Source organism: Channa argus, chromosome 19, assembly GCF_033026475.1.
Source record: "Channa argus isolate prfri chromosome 19, Channa argus male v1.0, whole genome shotgun sequence".
NCBI classification, from domain to species: Eukaryota; Metazoa; Chordata; class Actinopteri; order Anabantiformes; family Channidae; genus Channa; species Channa argus.
The window spans coordinates 4,141,784-4,164,640 of NC_090215.1; the positions used below are offsets into that span (position 1 = coordinate 4,141,784).

A 22,857-nucleotide genomic window follows, 5' to 3' on the forward strand; every position below is an offset into this window, starting at 1 on the left:
CTTAACTTTTCCCTGTAGCATAGTTGGATTCTTTTCGGAATCAGTTGACATCTGTAAGGGGTGCAAGGCTGACAAATTCAAGAATTCAGAAAGATCTTGCATTACTGACGCTATTTAAGTTCACTTGGCAACCAAACGGAGCTGAAGAAAGAATCCTGGCTACTACTTCACATTCAAGTCACTGGTTTGTTTTCAGATGCCCCAAAACAACCTTGAATTGATTTGACAGGAGGGTGTCACTCTGACATCCTCCTGTGTACGCAGGTCACTTCCTTCATTTAGACCCCTTTGGCAACCTGTGAAGTATGTGAACGAGAAAGGATGATTTTCCTTAAAGGGCCTCCTATGTCACACAGATGTGCTAATGCAGTGCGACTTGGTTCTACTCAACACAAACATGCAATAATGTACTGTACATACACACACATGTCTTTCAAAAGCTGATTAATAGTGAATTGGAACTAATTTGTTTGTTTGTGTGTATAGAAAGTGCTCAGGAGAACAGTACATGTCTCTCCCTGGTTCTGTAGTTTAATGAGGCAGGTTTCACATTCTGTCAACACGCATTCAACACTCAATTCTCTTGGGTTCCCTTTTTTTTAATCAACACACCCACTCATAAATAGCAGTGCAGCACATTTCCATAACAGCTTTTACACTGCTTCATCTGGCTCATGTTGGGTTAGACTCACAGCTTGTGTTCACACACTTTGAGGTGTCGTGGTCGTTGTTGTCGTATTCAGTCACTGACAGACATCCTAAGTCTACCACACAATTTATTTTATTTCATTATTTATTTTTTGGCTGATATGCCAATATGATTTCCTTCCAAAGCCTTTGGGGTTTACAAATCCCACATCACTGAGGGATGCTTAGCATTGATGTGTCTGCGCTAACATATTTCGATTCCTTTGGGTGTTTCAGGGAACAAAACAATCAAGCAGGGTTCGAAAGTCAGTGCATTACAGTGACAAATTCCTGAATACCCAATAAAGACCCTTACATCAATGCCAGTTTAAATTGATTACTTCTAATGAATGAAAATAAATAATGCAGGACCTTTCTCACTCACAAACACACACACACAGGTGTGTGTCTTTGTTGAAGTGTCTGAACAGAATTGCTTACTAACTGTTTGTCAGCCAGCGGATCAAAATACAAATTAGATGGTGTCATCAGACCCTACACACTCTTTTGCAGGGGTCCGCGTTTGCATTCTGCACCAAAAAGCTTTGTGTATTTGGGGCTGTTTAGCTGGGGACTGGTTGGATTGACCATGCTGAGCCCTGTCCACCACTGAGGTGGTGTGCCATAGTGCACAAATTGTGAGAAGTCTTGTAGAGTCCATGACTTGATAGGTCAAAGCTATTTTTGTAATATGAGGAAGGTCTGTGCTGGTTTTGATGTTGCGGCCGACTGTGTAATCTGCAATGGAAACAACAAGTGATGTTGTCTTAGTGATCATAAGACTGTTCTTTTTTTATTTAGCTTAGTATAGTAAAGTAAGTAAAAAAACATGACAACTATTTTTGTCATCTCATGCCTCCATTGGTCCCAATCAGAGTGGATTTCTACCCACAAAATGTATGTGGGTAGAAATAAAGATGAGAATGTAAATATAATTACAATTAAAGCCAAGGTTTTTCTTCAAGTACTGCAATTTTATGATTTATTTATTATTCCACAACTGAGAATGCAGCTGACTGTTTTTATCCCGTTGCATTACATTAGCAACTGGAACTGAATGCATGAGTGTTCTGCATATCTGAATTGGACAGAACGTGAAGAAAAGCCATTCTGCAAATACCATTATAAACAGCTTATAAACAGACAACAACCTTGGATAAGTTAAAGTGAATGATTAAACTGATCAGCTGGGGTTTAGGGTTAGAAAATGTGAGAAACCTTGAGTGTTTAGAAATTAAATTAAATGTTATATAGTGTCATCCTGAGGTCAAACTGTACTATAAAACAAACCCAAACATCTGCTTAATACAAAAGCTATAATTAACATTACATCCTCAAAGAGCCAGCTTTATCATTTAAGCCAGATCAAGTCATAACTTTCTGCCAATTTGTTCAGGAAAGGAACAGAACTTGTCTTATTTAGTGTTTCTTCTGCATAGACACATCAAAGGCCGACTTTTTAACCTTTTGCCCCCTAATCCCAACAGTTCACTATGGTTGGATTTTTCCTCCTGCATTTCGTGTATAATATCATCTGTTAGGTGTGAGGAGGCAGTTGAGTGTATGCAGTACTACCAGTGGGGTGCTTTGCATAGAGGCTGAAATCACAGCAGCTGTCTGGCACAGCATGGATGCAGTCTCTGCCATGTATGTTTGTATATTTCATGAGCATTTGAAAATGAAAACCAGTTTTCTCGCCTCACTTTTTCCTCGATAGAAGCACATAAAATAATGAACAGATCTTGCCCATCTGTCATTGAACACTGCTGCAACACAACGTATTTAAATATGCAGAATTTAGATCAGCTTAGTCATCCAATAAGATCCAAATTCTCTCTTTCTTCGGGCAGCACAAGGACTCGTGGCCTGATTAAAGACCCAAAAAAATAACTGTCATTACTTGCTGAATTAACAAACACAAGCTGAGGGTTAATTTTGGATTGTTGCTCGCTATCTCTGCTGCCCTCACTGTCTTTTGCTACAGTGCCTGCTTTGCATCCTGAATTCACTGATTAACTAAACCTGATTAGTTGAACTGCCAATGCCAAATTCACCCCTTCATTCTAAACATGATCCCTCTCTTTCCAACCCGTCTCCTCATTTTCCATTCCGCTATCTTGTCTTTCAAATTGATGAAAAGGTGATAAGATGGGACAGGCCCATTTTTACAGACAGATAGGCAGTTTCCTGTTTCTGAAGTTTACACTGATAAAAGCTGACTACAAAAACCAAGAGACCTGCTGAAGACTAATTTTAAGTATCACCTGCAAAATTGCTGCTTTTTCCCCTCAGTATATTTTGTGTGTTGCACACGTTTATGTGACATAATAACAATACTAAAGCATCTCTTACCGGCACAATATATTATTTTATTTTATTTTTATTTTTTATTTTTTGTTCTTTCTGCTTATTTTGTGAGTTCAGGGTCACCACAATGGATCATTTTATGCATGTTGATTTGGCACAGTTTTTACACCGGATGCCCTTCCTGACGCAACCCTCCCCAATTTCTGCCGTGCTTGGACCGGCACTGTACAGCTGGGGACGGGAATGGGCTGTTGGGGGTTCAGTGTCTTGCTAGGAAACACATATAGCCGGAACCTGGGAAAGAACCACTGACCTCATGGTCCCGACCACAACTCATTCAAACTGGTCATCAGGTTATAAAAGAATGTACTGCCAGTATTCATCAGGCTTCTTTGCATGTTTAATTAAACACCATGACACCATGTGGTACCAGGGGCTTTTCCAACTGTATCCTGACAATTATGTTTCAATATAAAATTGGTAAATGGTCTGCACTTATATAGCACTTTACTACCTATTCTACCCAAAGTGGTTTACACTGCTTCTCATTCACTTATTTGCACTCATAATCACAGTCACATATCCATGAGAGAGCTGCTATGCAGTTGGCCAACAATCACTGTGAGCAACTAAGTTGGCGTTTGGTGTCTTGCTCAAGGACACTTTGACATGTGACAGAAACAGCTGGGGATCAAACCGACAACCCTGGGATTGGTGGAGAACTGCTCTATCTCCTCTGCCACAGTTACAAATTTATAATTAAATGGCAACATCAAATACATTTTTGTAGAGAATGTTATTTAAGTCTAATGTTGTTAATTAACATCTATGGCACGTTGCTAATATGTTGATACTAAAAAAGGTTAACAGAATGGATTTCTTTCCCACTAAAATGTGGGATCTTGCAGTACAACATCCAGTTTTTGTGATTTGTGATTTCATTATTGAATAGCTCATTTTATGCACACAGTTAAAGACACCCAGAGTATTTTGATGTACTTTGAAACCAAAACCACAGTCTCTCTCTCTTACCTCACCCAAAGTGTTTTCATTGCCTAAACACAACCACAAGTGGAACGTTAGCATCAAACTTAGGTCTGTAATGTGATAGAAATGCACTTTGTATAACCACCCTCCTTGTGACTCTATCTACGCACCCATTATTTTCTACTTATCAGGAGTTGAGTTGCAAGGAAAGCCCAAGGTTTCCAACTCCTTTTTTTTTCAGATTTTAAGTATGTTCCTTTATAACCATACTCATGAAATGAGCCTTGATTGAAACTGACAGGTGCACTGTTGTATTTGCAGTGATCTGATTTGTGTTGCACTGAGAATCAACTTTGTGGCATATATTTAGTGATACTGACAGGATTAAAATACACTTTAAACACCATTTAAACTTTAAAGTGCATCATAATGTTTCTCAAAACATTGCCTCTCATTTGTTAGTATTGTTACCCCATTCATTTTACATTTTTGGGTCTGTAAGTGGTTGTAAACTTGAAGGGTGGACTAGCATTGAATAAGAAAGTGATTAGGCTCACACAAAAGTAACTTTCTTCTGAGTTGGAAAGTGGGACAGTTTTTAGCGCTGTCAGCACTCTCTTCCCTTCACTCAATAAAGCTCAGTATGTTACAAACCAAACAGATGGAACCCCTTGGTGTTTGAATTTCATCTGTGAAAATGGTTTATTTAAATATTATTCTGATATTGTCATTATAATACAAACTGTTGCAATGTTCCAGTACAGAAGCCTCACACAATACCAAAGGAAAGAAAATTAGAATTCATCAGAACTTTTGAAAGCTCAACAAACAGACAGAACCGCATTGAAATGAAATACATTAGAAGAAGCAAATACATCTAGAGTGGATGAGTAGCACGGCATATTAAACAAAACAGAAAACTGATGTTTGACATGTGATGTTTCTAAAACAGCATCCCTGGATGAAGGAACTGCTATAGCAGTCATTGTGAACTTTTTTCCTCTTTGGTAACAGAGACCTTGATGCTCTTAAGCACTGCAGCCTCCATCAAAACCCAAACTCACGACTCAGTTTTTTTTGTACTAAGCATCATTTTTCATCACTCTGATCACAATATAATATCAAACTTCCTTGTTATTCAGCACATTGGAAGGACCCACAGTCAGATGAGTCCCACAGATTAGGACGTAAGCTTTATAAAAGGAAATGTTTCTAATATGTGTTGATACATTTTTTTGTCAATACATTTTATCCAAGTTCAATTTAAAGAAATGAAGGCCCACTTTGGACTTGTTAACACTTGAATATGAAAACATGACACCATTGTTACAAGTACAGAACATCACTGGCCTCTGCCTTTTTAAATGGATTAAAAAAAAATGTTAACATGCTGATTATTTCATTTACAATTTTTACACATTTGTAACTTTTTACATGACAGTAGGACAAATTATATCTAGTCAAACTGTTCACACTCTCTCCAAAGTGCTCCAGCATAATTCCAATAGAATCAATCAACTCCCATTCTCAATACCTTAAAATAAACTGTACTCTTATCTGCAGAATAAGTACACTGAATCACATTCCATTGCATGTCTCATTTAAAAAAAAACAAAAAAAAACACATCAATTGATTTCCAGTCACAGCAGAGTGGTGGCATTTATATGACATGGATGTTAGATTAGCGGTCCAAATACACCCAGAAGCTATTTAGGACTTGAGGGATTTGACGGGGTTGCCCTCTATCACCAACACATCTTATAACCAGGCTGGAAGCAGCTGATCGGGAGATGTCCCTGGTCTGATCCCAGAATATGACACACTCTGTCAACCTTTGAACGTTGATGCTGAATTGACAGGTTTCCCCTCCACAGTTCTTTGGGAATGCAGTACAACTACACACAGTGGTGGGGGAGGGAGGAGGAGGAAGAGGAGGAGGAGGAAGGAGGGGGTGAATTCATGCTTTGATTGCATGGTGAAATAAAAGCTTGTAGTGGGGTGAGTGTTTTGCTTCTAATGTGTTCACATTACAGTAATGACTGACGAATACATCTCCATGTATGAATGTTAGGATACACGATACTACAGAAGAGTGAAAAAAAGTTTGCATCCTCTTATGCTGCCATGGCAAAAGGAGTAAAGAAAGAATATTTTTTCTCATCAGAATAATCCTTAATGCACATTCAGCTACAACAACAGATCCTTCAATATCAGAACAAAAGCAGTGTATTAAGAAAACGCTTAAAGTAAAATAATAAAAGTTTTATTAGTGCAAATATTTGCACCCTCCTTGACAAACCCTTTAGGTAATTAACTTGTAAAACCAGCTGTCTGATCATTAGAAAAGGCTGGTGGTGTTAAACTGGACTTTTTGCCAGTGGGTAAATGTTCAGAGCAACAAAAACAATGGGATCAGAAAAAAAGCTAAAATTAAATTGGTAAACCTTCAAAAGGCTGGAGAGGAATGTATAAATAAAAAATAATATGGTTTACATGTCAATAACAACTGCGAAGATCCTGATTCAGAAATGAAAGAAACATCAGCCAACTATAACTCCTAATACCTGTAAGAAGGGCTGGAAACTAGCTAAGAGCTAACAACCTAAAACGAAGAGCAGGGAAGAGTCTGCACAAGTCTGGATTGTTAGGACGTAATGCATGCAGGAAGCTATTGCTTATTTCTAGAAATAAGGCAGGTGGTTTGGTGGATGCTAAGGAGCATGTGAACAAACCAAACATGTTTACGAATAAGATAATGTGGTTTCATAAGCCCGAGGTTGAATTATTTCTGAAGCACAAAGTAAAGTCAACTCAGCCATGGTATGAAGAACAGTGCTTTGTAACCTCTCCACGACCTCTTGACGAATTTGTTGTAGATGTAGAAACATATGAACTAGCTGAATGTGCATTAAATATTATGCTAATAGAAAAGCACTTTTACTCTTTTTGCCATTTCAATGTCAGGAAATGAAAGGTTTTGCACTCAAATGTAGATAAACATGCTTCATGTTTGAACCACTTCTGGGTTGGTGTGAAGTTTCGGACTCAAGTGAGCAGAATCTAGTATGTTTTTGCAAGGTTTAAAAGGTGAGCTCATAGCTGTTGTTGCACTCTAGCAGCTAACACGCACTGAAGGGGGCATCTGGGTACAGGCAAAACTCAGAGAAAGTTTTCAGCTTTTCTGGAAGTACATTTTTCAGACTGATTCTTATCCCCTGGATCAATGGCAAATTTCCCTAACCTTAAGAACTCCATCCTACTGCCTAATGGACTACCTTTAGTTTGCAAGCAGGTGACCTTGAATCCATTTGGTTAACATTAACTGTAAGTTTGATTTTGAGACATACAGTCCCCTCCCAGAGTATTGCAATGGTAAGTTTATTTTAACTTTATTTTTTGCTGTACACTGAAGATGGCTATGAGATAAAAATTCAGCATTTCTGCTTTTATTTGATGCTATTTACACCTCAACACGCTACATAACATTGGTTTTAGATGACCCAATTTTTAAATGAAAAAAGTACTGGAAAACGTAAGTAATGCAGGTTTGCCCTGAGACATTACGTCTTCAACAATAAATAGGTTTAAATTATGACTTATGGTATTAGACTTGGACTTTATCTGTGAAGGCTGTATTTGTGGTTAAAATGGATAAATAAAGATGGAGAAATAAATATAGGTCTCTATGAGGGCAAAGCAAGTCATTTTTAATCTGAAGAGGAGGTAAAACAAACCACTGCACAAGCATTGAGCAGACAGTAGCCAATACAGTGATTTAAATTGTCCTGGAAAAACAAAAACAAAACACAAATCTTTTGATCTCAAACCCTTACGTCTTCAGTGTACTGCAAATACAGCTTAAAGGGCAACTTCACCAATTTTCAACTTGCTTTCTATGGCTTTAGTTGGTGTAAATGTACCTTAATGCTTTTAAACCCTCTGACTTCACTATTTCAAAATTTTTCTCTGCTTCTAGCTGAAAAACTCCTCCAGATGATGTCATCTGGTAAAATTTTTCAGTTAAAAATAGGGATATATTTTAATATAAAGAGCTTAGCAGGGCATTTAATGGCATTTATTTATTACCCACACTAGAACCAAAAGAACCAAGTTAAATACCAGTGAAGGCATCTTTTAATAAGCCTTGTTCCTAAAAAAATTTGAATAAACTGTAAATCAAATACTCATATTTCATTTTGAAATGGAACATCTGCATTTCTGATAGATGACATACAATTTCCTCTGCAGCTCAAAAGTTAACAACTATAAAAGAATCCCCATTTTTTGGAGGATATACTGTATTATTATTATCTTAATAGAGGGACTGTAGCACTATGAAACCCAATGAAACTCCGTGCCTATGTTTGTGTTAGATTGTCAAAGCGTGTTACCTATAAATGCTATGTGTGGATATAAAATTCTATGATATATCATCTGAAAGGAAAGCTGAAAATATATTACTGTGAAAAAATACTTTATAATGGTGATGATAGGCAAGCCTCATTGTTGTACTGCACCTCATCTTTCAACGCCAAACCACTAAAACCTCTACCTGTAAATGTGTGGATGTGTGTGTTTGTATGTTGGCATCAACTCGCATTATTAGGGGTAAATACTCATTTGTCCTACTGTACAAAAGGGGAAAGACAGCAGCTAAAGCATGTCATTAAAAATGATCCAGATCAATTTAATTTAATCATCCAATGGTCAAATTTAAGGATTATGAATGACTCTTAAATTGTGACATCATTTTTATTCCTAATTAAGATACAATACAAATTAATTTGACAAGAGTAAATTAGTTTTTCACACCAACACAGCACATTTAAAATAAAGCTCAACTCTACATTCTGTAAGTTTGAGCTGTGAGTGTTGGCTTACATTATTCAAACAATGGATGCTCTTATATTTTAAGCCTTCAGGCCCATAAGCAAGCACACCTGCACATGGATCACTAACAAGATGTAAAAACTATACAAATTTGATCATTTGAATGGCCAATACAGCTGAAAGAATATGAGAAATGTAACCTTTTTTGATCTAATGCTTAATGTTAACAGTCTGAACTAACATATTCTTGAATTGGTTTGTTTCTTTGAGAGGGTCAGAGAACATATTCACAATGATGGTCCATGTTCAATATGATGAGTGTCAGCTACAGCACATTACATACAGTTATTCTAGTGTTTCAAATAAAACAGACATATATCAGATTCAGATATATTACACAAATATAGATTCTCCTCTTTTCTTGTTCACTTTTGAGCAATGAACTGTAAGAAAGTCTTTCATGAGATTTTTCCCAACATGATACAGAGTCCATTTTACACGCGAGTGTTGCACCTGGTGTTGAGTCAACATCTGTACAAAAAGGTAATCCAGCGGGCTTTAAAGGTGACTCATGTTTACAGTGGCTAATAACGATGTGCTGGGTGCAAGAGCAGTATTGGCTGGGAAATGAAGGGCAACTGTGCTGTCTGCATGGTTTGGTGGTGTGGGGTGGGATTGAGGGATTGGGCATCGGAGGGGGAGGAGATGAAACAGGCAATTGTCTCGTTCACTCTTGAGAGCAAGGAGAGGGGGAGAGACAGAGAGAGACAGAGGGACAGAGCTAGAGGGAGAGTGAAAGAGAGAGAGAATCTGGGCACAAACCATATTAGTTCTTCAAATTATAACAAGGCATCCCTCACCACACCACACACCAGAAGGAGGACAGGCAGTCCATAGCTGGATGATATTCTTGTACCTGTATAGAGATAAAAGAGAGGATTATAAAGACCACATTGTGAGTTTTCTGCCAGAGAGGTGCAAACCCCATTTCCGAAAAAGTTTGGATGTTGTGTAAAGTAAAAATAAAGAGAATATAATTATTTTCAAATAATTTCAAACCTATTTTTGACTGTAAATACTGTAAAGAAAATTAATTGTTTAACAATTTTTTTTATTTGCTTATTTAAAATTTAATGCCAGCAACCCATTTAAAAACATTTGGGACAAGGGAAAGAAAAAATCCAGAGTAACTCTGAATGCTAAATAACAGTCCTTGTGAAACATTAAATAATTAGGTTAATTGGCAGCAGCTTAGTATCATGACTGAGTATTAAAGTCTTTTTCAGTAGGAAGGTCGGGGAGAGGTTCATTACTTTGTGAAAATACATGCATTCAAATCCTTGAGAATTAGATTTTTCAATATATAATTGTGAAGAATTTGGGAATGTCATTGTCTACAGTTCTTCTTCTTATTAAAACATTTAGATAAATCTCTGTACAAAAGGGACGACCCTGAAAACCAATGTTGAATGATTGTTCAGGGCCTCGGGCAGCGCTGCATTAAAAACAGACAATTTTTTGGTGAAAATCAATTCATGGACTCAATACCTCAGAAAACCATGGGTGGTGAACATAGTTTGTCTCTGCATCCACAAAAGAGTGTAAAACCTCTACAATGTAGAACAACAACCATATACACTATCATCTTCTCTAAACCTGAGATCATCAAAAGTGTCCTGTGGTCTGATGTATTAACATTTGATTTTTTTTTTCTTTGGGAATCATTGATGCTGTGTCCTCCAAGCTAAACAGGAAGGACCATCAGACTTGTTACCAGCGCAAAGTTGAAAATCAGGCTCTGTCCACATGTGGGACTGCACACAAGGCTAACCTTCAAAATAAATTGTACTTCTAATAGTTCTCATACAGACACATACAGATGTCTATCAGCCTGCTGCCTATATCATATTATTTGTCTGTGCTGTGGACCTCCACTGTTGTCAGAAAACGATTAAAAACACATTTTTCTAAAATTTGTTAAATCTCATACTCAAGCCACAGTTACATTAAAACCATCTGCTGACACAGAGGGGGCAGAGTTTGTGACCTACACAGCAATCGTGGCTTAAGATGGCTTCACTTCTGGGGAATTGTCATAAAAATTTACAAACAGGAAGTTTTGTATTTAACAACTCTCATCCATGCTTACTGCACAGAAACTACCATGTGTAGCACTTGGTGGTAAGATTCCACATTATTACGATGTGATTTTGACCTTCTATTAGCTAGAATTATTACCTCCACTATTAAAACACTATTACCCAGATAATTCTCCTATATATTCTTGTTATTTCCAAAACATTACCCACCATCTTTGACATCTCTTGGTAGATTGGTATTAGTGGATAAGTGGATGTTTTTGGCATACTTTTCCATGTATTGTGTCTGTGTCTGTGCTCCACTCTGTTCCTCAGCTTGAGGCTGATTAATTATTCTCAGTGTGAGGCTGTTTTGGCCCAGAGAGACTGGCGATCATCAGTGGGACTCCTGTTCTGTAGATCACCTCAAGCCAAATGAGATGTGGTGGGGAGGAATAAAGGGTCAAAGCCTTCCATGTCTGTCCTCCCTGTCGTTTCCCGTCCTGCAATTCCTTTCTTTATTCCCTAAGCCCCAGTAGCCCAGAAACTCCAGAGTTAAGCTGCAAGGAACAAAGTGTCCCCATGGACTATTTCCTTCTTAGAACTATTGCCCGGTCTGCCACAGGAATCTAGTAAACGTCAATATGATTTAGTGGATATTTCATTTTTCAATTTCCCAAGTCTTGGCTTGTTTCACAGGATTACAACTTTGTACACCTCTTGTTTCTCACTTCTTCTCCTTTCATTCTGTCTTTGTCGGCTCCTTTCTTTCCTCTATCTAAAACATTTCTGCTGGTAGAATGTAAAGTGCTTTTTTTCCCACAGAATTCTGCTGCATACGATTGTACCGCTGTCATCTGTTATTTTGCTCTCATCATTTCAGGTTCGATATCCCCAAGACGCAGATAAATCAAAAAGTAGGATGAGCAGGCTGTGTTCTAGGTTGCAGTTGTTCTGCTTAGTAAACAGTCAGAGCTGCCTGCAGTGATGATAGCAGCTTGTCAGGGCCAAGGCGACAGTAGCTGCCCATGTAAATCTTTTTTAGAGCGGTTCGAAGGCTGTTTACCTTGAGTGGGGTTACACGAATACTTCTCTGTTTACCACACAACTAAAAACCAACAAGTGTAAGATTATATACACAGGAACGATTTCATTCAGTTATTTCAGTTTTGTGGCTGTTGATGTTGCACCACTTTCTACTAACTACAGCTCTGCAATTGCACTGAGCAGCCTTGGTATGATGTATGTTTGAGTACATGAACATGCAAATGAAGGTACATTCAAGTTCAAGCTCTGCACATGTGTATGTAACCTGCTTTTGTTGCAAAACAGAAGCTCACACATTTTTCTGCTTGTGAAAAATAAACAATAGTGTGTTATCCATCCATCTGTGTGACTCAACAGGTAGGCATTCACTGCATTTAAGTGTGCAGTGGTTAAGTAAAGTTTGGAAAATCATTTACAGCAATTTACACAAAAGAGTCACTGATCATGTGATGCCACGTGTGAATTTTAATCTATAGTTTTAAAATCCACTGTGCAGCCAAGCACTGAGAATCTGCTGTCGGTCTTAATACCATGCAGAGAATGTAACAACAAAATGACTTAATTAATAGTTTTTGCTTTTTAAATGTCAGTATAATTGTTTAGGTCTCAGACCTTTATTAATACTACTAAGGGAACCCAAATATTTACTTTTTCTGTGCTGAGAATGGTCAACAAAACCAATGTCCAGAATTGTTGATGTAAAAAATAAGTCTGTGATTTGCAAATGATTTAAAACAATTTTTTAAATATTACACAACAAATATTCAAAATGAATGAGAAAATAAAAATTAGATTGGAAATACAAATTTTGAATATTTTAGACCAATGTCACAGACCAACTTAGCAAATGACTCTTTTACTACTGAGCCATGCTGTATTGTTTTGCTAAAATGAAAAAAAAAAAAAAAAAAAACCTTCTGGATGGCACGATATATTGTTCCAAAACCTGTATATATCATTCAGCTTTATGATGCCTTTTCCAGACAAGCACATTACCCATTTTGTGTGACCCATGAGAAAATCCAGCACATACAGTAATGGAGTGGTGGCTGGGACAGTGTACAGAAACATCTGTTTAGAGTATAAGCTCGTCCCAAGGTTTCACACATCCTGTGGCCTTTAACTGCCACAAGTCTTTAATTTTTTTATGATGTGCTGTAAACAAAACAGTGTTTCCTGCAGCATACATTTTCCATCATGTGCCTCCTGCATGCTACCACCTGCAAGATACCACCCCTCACTGAAATCAAGCAGAGTTTCTCCCCAGAGAAAGAATCTCCCACTTTGTGTAATATGTGTGCAACGACAACTCTGGGCAATGTCTGGACCTGATGCTTTGGACATTGCCTTAGGATAAAACTAAAAAGGCAGAAATACATTGTGGCAGAAGTACCACTGCTAGGTAATAAGGACTTCTTTCTGGGTGGAATCCAGCAAGATGGGTCACTGCATGCTGCACAGATGTGCTGGGTCAATTCTTCAGTTTTAGGTCTATCTTCTAGATACACTCTTAAAATCCTCTGTAACAGCTCTAAATATGTGTATGCTCCCTCCAGAATCTGGTGGTCAAACCACACTTGTTCCTAACAGCATGGAGATTGTTATCTATGCATTATTGATTTGTTGTTGTTGGTTTCTATTGTTTATATGGTAGATGCAAAGCAATCTTTCAGATGTGCTGTTTGAGAGAAACAGAACTATAAGAGAAGGTTTTATTAGGTAAAGAATAGCTGAAGTAAGCTTAGCTGAGAACTTTAATCAAATATCACTTTCAGGTCGATGCTGCATAATTAAAGGACAAGTACGCAATTTTTTAAGTGTGTCTTAAAATAACAGGCAGGTGCCTGTGATAACACTGAAACTCATTTTTCATGCTGTAATAATTTCTCAGTTTATGCAGCCCATTAATTTACAATGTAAATCATAGGGGCCAAAATCCGGTCTTGTTATGTGCCAATTCATATTCAGATGTCTCTATAAAGCTAGTATGAAGATTCACCAGTCTGGGATAATCATACATTTATTATTAGAGATTACAAAAGTAAACAGAATTTTACTCATGTAGACGTACACAAGCTTGTGTGAATACAAAGAATTAGAAAAAATTAGAATTACTGATTTACTTGGTAAAAGTGAAAATTTTTAGGCTCTGAAATCTAACTACAGTATCAGACTAAAAAAGCTTTGCACAGATTCAGCTGTTACTAAGACCTTACGTCTTATTATTGTAATCTGAAGATTATTAATCCATGTAACTGCAAATTATATTTAAAAAAATATAATAATACAAGTATATATCATTTTAATAGAAGAAAGAGTCATATAAATATTGTCAGTAGAAAGAGCTGCTGCAGGTCTCTGGCTGTATACACACAGATACTCCCACAAATGCACTGGAACCACAGGCTGCATTTGACAAATCCAGTCATTATAGGGAAACAAGGTTAGTAACAAGGTAAATATGTTAATGTCAGTGCTGTCACACGTGGAGATCGCTCCAAATATGTTATAAGCAGATATGTATGGTGCATACTGTAGGAGTACAAAGTATAGATATTTCTGTTAAACTGTACGGATTAAAAGTAACAATTTGTCTGAAAAAACCCAAGTGCAGATACCTGAAATTTATACTTCAGTACAGTAACAAAGTATTTGGGCTTCATTACTTCTCACCACTATCATAGCTAAAATTATTTTTAGTGCAATTTAAGTTTTGTTTCCTTGAAAGTGGCCCCTATCACTTCCATAGGAAGCATGTCCTTGGAGACATCTCTTACAGATTATATTAACAGGAGGACTGATGAACTGAAACCTGTTTAATTTCATCCAGAACCATTGTTTTAAGACAGACTTGCGTATTCTGTGAACCTATCATTTCAGTCTCTAAAGAAAAAAAAACAATTTTTAGAAAGAAATAACACATTAAAATACAGTAAAGTTGCCATAAAAATATATTTTGTGACACTTTTGTAACATTGGGATGTGCAGGAACCATATTAGTCAATTTCCACCATAATTTCCTCTAACAGATGTTCACAAAAAACAAGTGTTTTAGTTTTAATGAAATTGTTTTTTGGAGCCTAAGTAGAACAATTAAAAAGGCCGAACAAAGTTGGAAATCGTAGTGTAATCTGAATTGGAGCACACACTGTAACACAATTACCTCCGCTTGCTAAAGTACCATGATGACAATAATTATTTCTCCTAAAGGTAAATAATAAAGTAAGGCAGTCATTACAGCTGAAGCAGCATGTGAACACTTCTCTCCTCCAGATGTTAACATCCTTCTAACTTCTTCCTGCATCGCTCTCATCATTTTTAACTCTGACTGAGGGTGATGTATCCACCTTCCTCCTCTCCAAACCACTGACCACCTGCTCACTGAATCTGATCCCTACAACTCTTTTTCAAGCAGTTGCACCCACACTAATGCCAGCTATTACACAAATCATCAAATTATCTCTTACAGCAGGCATTTTTCCATCCTCATTCAAGCAGGCCCAGATTACTCCACCACTCAAGAAGCCTTCTCTTGACCCCTCCCTTGTGGAAAATTACCGACCTGTCTCCCTTCTTCCATTTCTGGCCAAGACAATGGAAGGAGCAGTCTTCAACCAACTCTCAGACTTTCTTTCCAAAAACAACTTCCTAGATGTCAAACAGTCTGGCTTCAAGAGGGGTCACTCCACGGAAACGGCACTCCTGACTGTCGTGGAATCTTCAAGCTCCAAAAGCTGCAGGTCAGTCTTCTGTCTTAATCCTACTTGATCTATTTGCAGCCTTTGAAACTATAAATCATCAGATCCTCTTGTCCACACTGACTTGGGCATCTCTGGATCAGCCCTAGACTGGCTTTGTTCTTACCTATCGGGACGAACCTTCGTGGTATCCTAGCTGGGGCATCTTTCTCACTCTCATAGACTCTCTACCGGTGTGCCGCAGGGCTCGGTTCTTGGTCCTCTTCTTTTTTCTGTCTATACTACATCCCTGGGTTCCATCATTCACTCACATGGTCTTTCCTATCACAGCTATGCTGATGACACACAGTTCTTCCTGTCTTTTCCACCGGACAACTCCACTGTCTCATCACCCATTTCTGCCTGTCTCTCAGACATCTCTGCCTGGATGAGAGGGAGACATCTTCAGCTCAACCTCTCCAAGAATCCAAGTCCTTGTCTTCCCAGCCAGACCTTCAATGCAACACAATATCAGCATCAACATTGGATCTACAGTGATTGTCCCCACTAAGTTGGCCAGAAGTCTGTTGGTCATCATCTACGATCAACTCAGCTTTAAGGACCACATCTCCTCAGTCTCTAGGGCAGCAAATTTGCCTCAACAACATCAGAAAGATCAGACCCTAACTCGCAGAATATACAACCCAACTCATTGTACAGGCGCTGGTCATATCTCGTCTTGATTACTGCAATGATCTGTTAATAGGGTTACCAATATCCACAATCAAACCCTTGCAGATGATCCAAAATGCGGCAGCTCGCCTCATTTTTAATCAGCCAAAAAGGACCCATGTCACACCACTCTTCAGATCTCTACACTGGCTTCCTGTAGCTGCTCGCATCATGTTCAAAGCTCTGTGTCTTGCCCACAGGGTGATCAACGCAACAGCTCCTGCTTACCTCATTCCCTTCAATTCCCTCATTCAGGTCTACAATTCCCCCCGTCTGCTGGAATCTGCCAACGAACTACGCCTGGTGGTCCCAGCACCAAACAGAAGACACCAAGGAAAACTCCTCAGCGCAATGTAAACACTTTTCTGATAGGACTTCGGTTTTATATTTTCTCCTTGACTTAGATTTTTGCTGCCTTGTACCTCACTTGTAAGTCGCTTTGGATAAAAAAGCGTCTGCTAAATGACTAAATCTAAATGTAACGTTTGAGAACTCTATTCTCTACAATATTAGTTTAAAATATGGCTGTTGACTTACAATGCACTCAATGCTTTATGGCCCAAATGCATGTTGATCTACCTATTGTCAACAACTAAGACCTTCTACCTGGGACAGTTCTACTTATTGAAAAGCAGAGTTCAGACAAACTAAGAAGCAAAACTCCAATCTCCAAGTTTGTCTAAACCTTTCATTCTGCCACTGCCTTTGTGTAAAATATTCCAGAAACACAGCAACATAAAACAACCAAAACAAGACTAAACAGAACAAAATGGACCACAAATAAAGACAAAATGTCTTGAAATAGAGGCGTTTGATGCAAAATATCTGCAAAGAAACATGAAATTACTAACAAGGGATGCAAATAATCAGAGACATAAAATCACCACCAAGTGATGAAAATGACCAAAAAGATTTTAAATTAAAAAATAAAATGTAGAGATGCCACTGATGCAAAAATGTCACAAAAAAAAAAAAAAAAAACCCTCGAAATGATTACAAAGAAACACAAAACAAAGCAAAATTGTGATGAGGAGACAAAACATGCCATCAAAGGTTCACGGAATGACCATAAAGAGACACAAAACAACCACAAATGACATGGTACAATACTTTAACAACTCTTTGCCCAGGGAAAAATTGTGTCATAACCTATCAATCAGCATTGTGAATTACAAATGAGAAAGAAACCAGATTTGAAAATGGAGTCCTGGTATACAGCTGAATGCACAAAAACCTTGCTTTTATGCAGGCAGTGATTGCATTGTTTAATTTATCCATCACTGTAGCTAAAAGCATATCCACCCACGTTTTGTCATAGTTAGTTTGATAAGGTCACTGTGTCTTTTCAAGTCATTTGGGATGAATTTTCAGCTCCGTTCTCACAGGGCTGTTCAGCTAAAGAGGTAAAGTTGAAGGAAAGGTGAATGCTTGGTGAAAAAGGTTTCCATGGGAGATATAATTTGGAGATGTCTGACATTTAGAAGCAGTCTCAGGATTTAGAACTTGTGCATGATGCCAATTTGAGTTTGGATTTTCTCCATTTTGGCTATCTTCTGCAGTCTGAGGAACTGAATATACTGGTAAACTGGTATAATAAGTCAGAGAATCTCCCTCAGTTAGTAGAAACCTTTGTAGGCTGTTTATCCTGTAGTTGAATAGAGCCACACTGACTTGTCTTCATTTTGTCCTACTTAACCTAACACAACAGTCGACGTTTTGCCAAAATGTTTTTGGCTCAGGGAGATGGTTATGTGGAATATCGATTCCAGGCCAGAGAAGCAGGGAGGTGAATCACCAAAGCACCTCCACATAGAGCTCAAACTGGCCAAGTTCCATCTATTCCTGTCGATCCTTGGCAGGCTGACAGGGTAGCTGACTGTCTCTTTTTGCTTGCTTACTTGGTATCTGTCATAAAATTAATTTGCTTGTTGAATGATACACTGTCTAACTGACTGCCTGCCTGTCTGAGGCATGAATGGAGTTTTGGCTGAATGACTGGTTAAATGCATTACTTGCAGCTTGACTGTTCAAATGTGGGCGACAGGAAGTGTGATAACACAGTCTGCTACACCAGCACCCATTTTTCAAAGCATGCAGCCATAACTTCCATAAACACAAAGCGACTGTTTAGAGCTTAATGACGGGCTCAGCAATGGCTAGTTTTACTTTTCAGTGTTTTTAGGATTCGATTTTATCTTCAAACATAAAACCCTGATGGATGGGTTATTCATCATCAGGCATCTATCTGATATATTGCTGTGTTGTATTACTACCAACAGTAAGAACAAGTAGAGCTGAAACGGCAGGTTGATAACGCTTTAAATCAGAAATTTATCACAGATAATTGGTTTGCAGCTAGTTTGATCATTATTAAATTAGGCGTTTTTTCTTTTAATCTGTCCCTCTTTTAGTGCATGTTTAACTCATGTGACTCACATGTAAGTCAGATGCTTTATTTGCTAAGTTTATTTCCATTGGTCATATGGAGGGGAAGACACCTGTACATCCTGCTAGCAGTGCAGCAGTGTTACCTTCTACAGTTTATAAGTAAGCTCCCCTCTTTTGAACAGGGTAGCCCATTTCCAGAGGGAAAACTCATGGTTGTGGATCATGCTTCTGATCTACTATTACACTGAGGCTTCAAGCTAATATGAGGTACTAGAATACGTCACTAGGGCTGAGTCAGAGGCTGGCAAGCTCCTGATTTCTGCATTAACCGAGACAAGGAACATGATGAACTATATGTGAAGGGCTTGGGGTAGAGAAACTAACCATGGAGAGACAAAGGTATGTAGCGATAGTGATTTGCTTACAGGTCCAAGACTAACACCAGCCTTATTTTAGAGCTTCCATGTTGTAGCTACAGTAAGTATGTATCTGAATACTGACTAAATGACACAACACATTCTGTTACTGGAAACATTATTTCTGATCAGAAGGATCCTAAGAGTGGATCCCTGAGAAACTTCACAACTAATCAGAATAGTGTGGACATGGTTTACATGATATATAAGAGATAACACCCAGCAAGTTCATTGTATGAATGGCAATAAGTACTTCATCGGTATATGTTAAACCATCTGGTTAAGAAAAGTTACTCCACACTTTTTATTTAATCTCATTTAATTATTAGATTTAAAAACGTTTTTGAAAACGCTACAAAAACATATAATATTGAAGACAGGAAACCTAGCACCTTTTAAAGTTAATAGTGTAAGATGCCAAACCAGCCATTGGCTTTTTAGCGAGATGGAAACAAACATGCGCATTACCTGTAACATATGCATGAAAGGGCAAAAACATTTGCGAGAAGGAGCATGCAGGAGTCAGTTTTATGCAATTACATAGCACAGAACACAGGATAAAATGTAATGCTGGTAGACTAACAATTAAATCACTAAATAAAATATTATTGTCTCTGTTATAGTCTTATTTGACATGACAACATTCGTAAGATGAGATGAAATGTGTTTTTGGATGCTGTGCCCTCCCATGCAGCCAGACTTACATGCAGCCAAAAAGACACTAGCACAAGTAAGGAAGAACCAATGGAGGGATCCACATGAACATGAAATTACACACTAGCATTGCGTGCAGCTGGTTGAGCAATATGAATGCAAGCATGAACAGCACAGCAGTCGTGCTGTTCCTAACCACCTACTGGAGTGATGACTCATTGGTGTTCTTTCCTTAGACATACACACTGGAGGCAGTTTTTAAAAAAATATGGTGGTTCTTAAAAACAAGGTCAGTGATTTTCTTTTTTTTTTTGGATGGATGCTTATGCAATCAAGCTGAGTCCATATTTGTTTTCTCTTCATACGGCAACTAGGATGGCCTCGGGGGTTTGCGGACAAGTTTGGTTTAGGGGACATTCTTTTTTTTTTTTCTGCATTCGGCTCCGGTCACCTCTGAGCTTAGAGAGAACAACACTGCCAGGAACAATGGAGGCCGAGCCGTGATCTAACAACAGCTGACACACTAGTGGGAAGTAGCTGTGAACAAACAACTCTGCTGCTACTGCTGCTGCAGTCGCTCCACCAGCCACAGCCACATTTCACCATCTGGAAAGTGCCTCATTGTTTACAGATGCAGCAATGCGGAAAGAAAAATATCTGCACTCTCCCAGGTTTAATTTAATCTCAGCCCATTTAGCTATTGTTGCTCATCTGCCTCAAACCTGAGTGTGGCAGTAATAGAACTCTGTCGCCCTCAGCTGTAACACCTCTCTGCCACTCTGAGAAGGTGGCTAAGGCTGCCTGAGCAGCCATGGAGAGGCATTTATCAGTGTCAGACACACTGCACAGGAGACTCACTGCAACACAGCTGTCAGCATAATTTGGCTGCTTCATAATCTCCGACTCCGCAGCCCCAAGGATTATTCAAGTTTTTACCTCTATTCAGTGGCAAGTAATATCTTTCTGTTTTGCTTCAGGGTGCGTAGGGTTATTCTGCGTTGACTGTGTGACCAATGGGAAAATGACGAGTGGTATAGTATTTTTAGATGAGAAGGATCAGTACAATCTTAACATTGTTTGATAAAAGAATATAAAATATTGCCAAGAGTTAATGAGAGCAAATTTACAAAACCTAAGGGTGAAACATAGGCTGGTACACAGAGACCTATAATGTTATACAAGTCAAACAGCCCGAAGATACATTTTCTCTATCAGTTTTACTGTGCTAACGTCCAGAAAATAAAAGGGAATTCTGGGATTTTAACTGATACCTTAAGACCAAAACAAGGATACAGCACAACTCCTTCAGCAGGGCAGACACTGTAATCTGTTAACTCACACTGCACATTGTAATCAGCCTTCCACATCGAACAGAACCTCTAACTTGTCAGTTCAGACTGTACAGGTCACCCAAATGGCCGTTTCAATGAACATCGGCATGGAGCTGCTGGTCAGGTTTGTGCAGTGATAATTCCACTGAAGTTGATTTAAAATGGAAAAGTGGAAAAGAGAAAGGGTTGTACTTGTAGTGATTCTACCATGAAAGGAGAAAAAGGGGAAAGGGCACTAAAATGGCACTTAAAAAACCAATTGGAGCAAAATTCAGCCAATTTCAAAAATTTGTTAAGTCATCTATTAAGCACTTCCCTGTAGTGAAGTGGCCGGCGTTAATAGCTGGGTATAGAAAGCACCTGATTTTCACAGCAAGACTGCACTGGTTTCTTTGTCACTGACCACATTCTTAGCCTAACCTTAACTAAATAGATTTAGCTGGTTCAGAGCAGCCTAGCTCTCCAACACAATGTGAGATTATCAGGTTTTATTCTACAGCATAAAATACATAAGAAAAGAGCACAATTGCAAGTGTTTTGAAACGAAACTACAGACATTGCCAGGAATACATCATGCCAAACACGTGGACTCAACTACTCACTAATGCACCTTTGCAGCTTTGCAATTACTAATTCTATCAAGTCACTATAAGAAGGCTTTTGTAGAAGAAAAACAAATTGAAATTCAGTGGAGATGAAGCTTAAGTCATGCTAGTTAGTTGGTTTGTAGACTAAAAATAGCTTTTTACTTGTAATTGTATTTAAGCTTCAACAATAATCAAATAATGATGAATTCATCCTATTCCTTTCCTGTCATATGCCATAAGGTCCTTATACATATCAACAGGATACTATAGTGAGATGTCATCATTTCTGCGCTGAACATAGGCCCCAGAAGTGCACGCAGTGTTTTCCAAAGTCTACTCTTGTTCTGCGACACCTGAATTTTGTTTTAACAGTCCTGTGAGACAGGTTGTTTATTATTACTGAACGTCCCATTTATTTCAGATCCACAGCGTTAATTGCAGAAGAGTTAATAATCTGCAGAGGAGTTAGCTTCCAAACATGTCAAAATATCAGAAAGGTTTCAGACCAACATTTGTGCCGCATGTGAAAACTCAAGAGCATTTATTGGTCCACAATGTTCCTATTATGTAACCTTCCCCCAGGTTATTACCTGAGCCGGGGTTGTGTTTAGCTGTGTTGGAGGATGTGTAAGAGGTGGAGGTGGAGGCCATCCTCTGGTCTGAACTCATGCTGTCCTGGCCCAGAGATGAGCTGGACTTTCTCGGCTTCTTGTCTGTCAGGTGCAGCGGAGAGCTCTTCTTTGGGGGCAGCAGTGGTCGTCGTGGTCTGGCTGTGGTGTTGACCTTGAGCCAGGCTTGGGCCTTGTACTCCACAATCTCTCCATAGTTTGCTCGCGTCACCCGGCACTCGTACAGTCCTTCATCACTCTTGCTGACTCTAGAGATCTGCAGCTTGTGTGAGATGTCATTGCCCTGGACTTTCACTGTCTGTTAGAGTAATTAGAAGAGACCACAATGTCATAACAGTGGACAGTATGATATCATCCCACAAGGTTTCATGACATATCGTGCCACTTAATTCTACAATATGCTACAGAGTTCCTAAAATGTGACACTTGAATGTTATTGCATTGGCAAGCAAGTTAGACTTGTCTATTGTAACCTATACAGAGGTGGCAATTATTGTAACAGGTGA

At 38.5% G+C, this 22,857-nt stretch overlaps 1 protein-coding gene across 1 annotated transcript in view; it reads right to left on the bottom strand.

Annotated features, from left to right (window-relative positions):
• Positions 1-4,652: 4,652 nt before the first annotated feature.
• The window catches only part of vstm2a (V-set and transmembrane domain containing 2A), a 76,726-nt gene continuing 58,521 nt past the window's right edge, over positions 4,653-22,857 (bottom strand). The window contains exons 4-5 of the mRNA XM_067486774.1: positions 22,313-22,649; positions 4,653-9,728 (exon numbers count right to left, since the gene is read on the bottom strand). Of these exons, the coding sequence (XP_067342875.1) occupies positions 9,652-9,728; positions 22,313-22,649 (414 nt within the window). The 3' untranslated portion in view covers positions 4,653-9,651. The remainder of the gene's footprint in view (positions 9,729-22,312; positions 22,650-22,857) is intronic.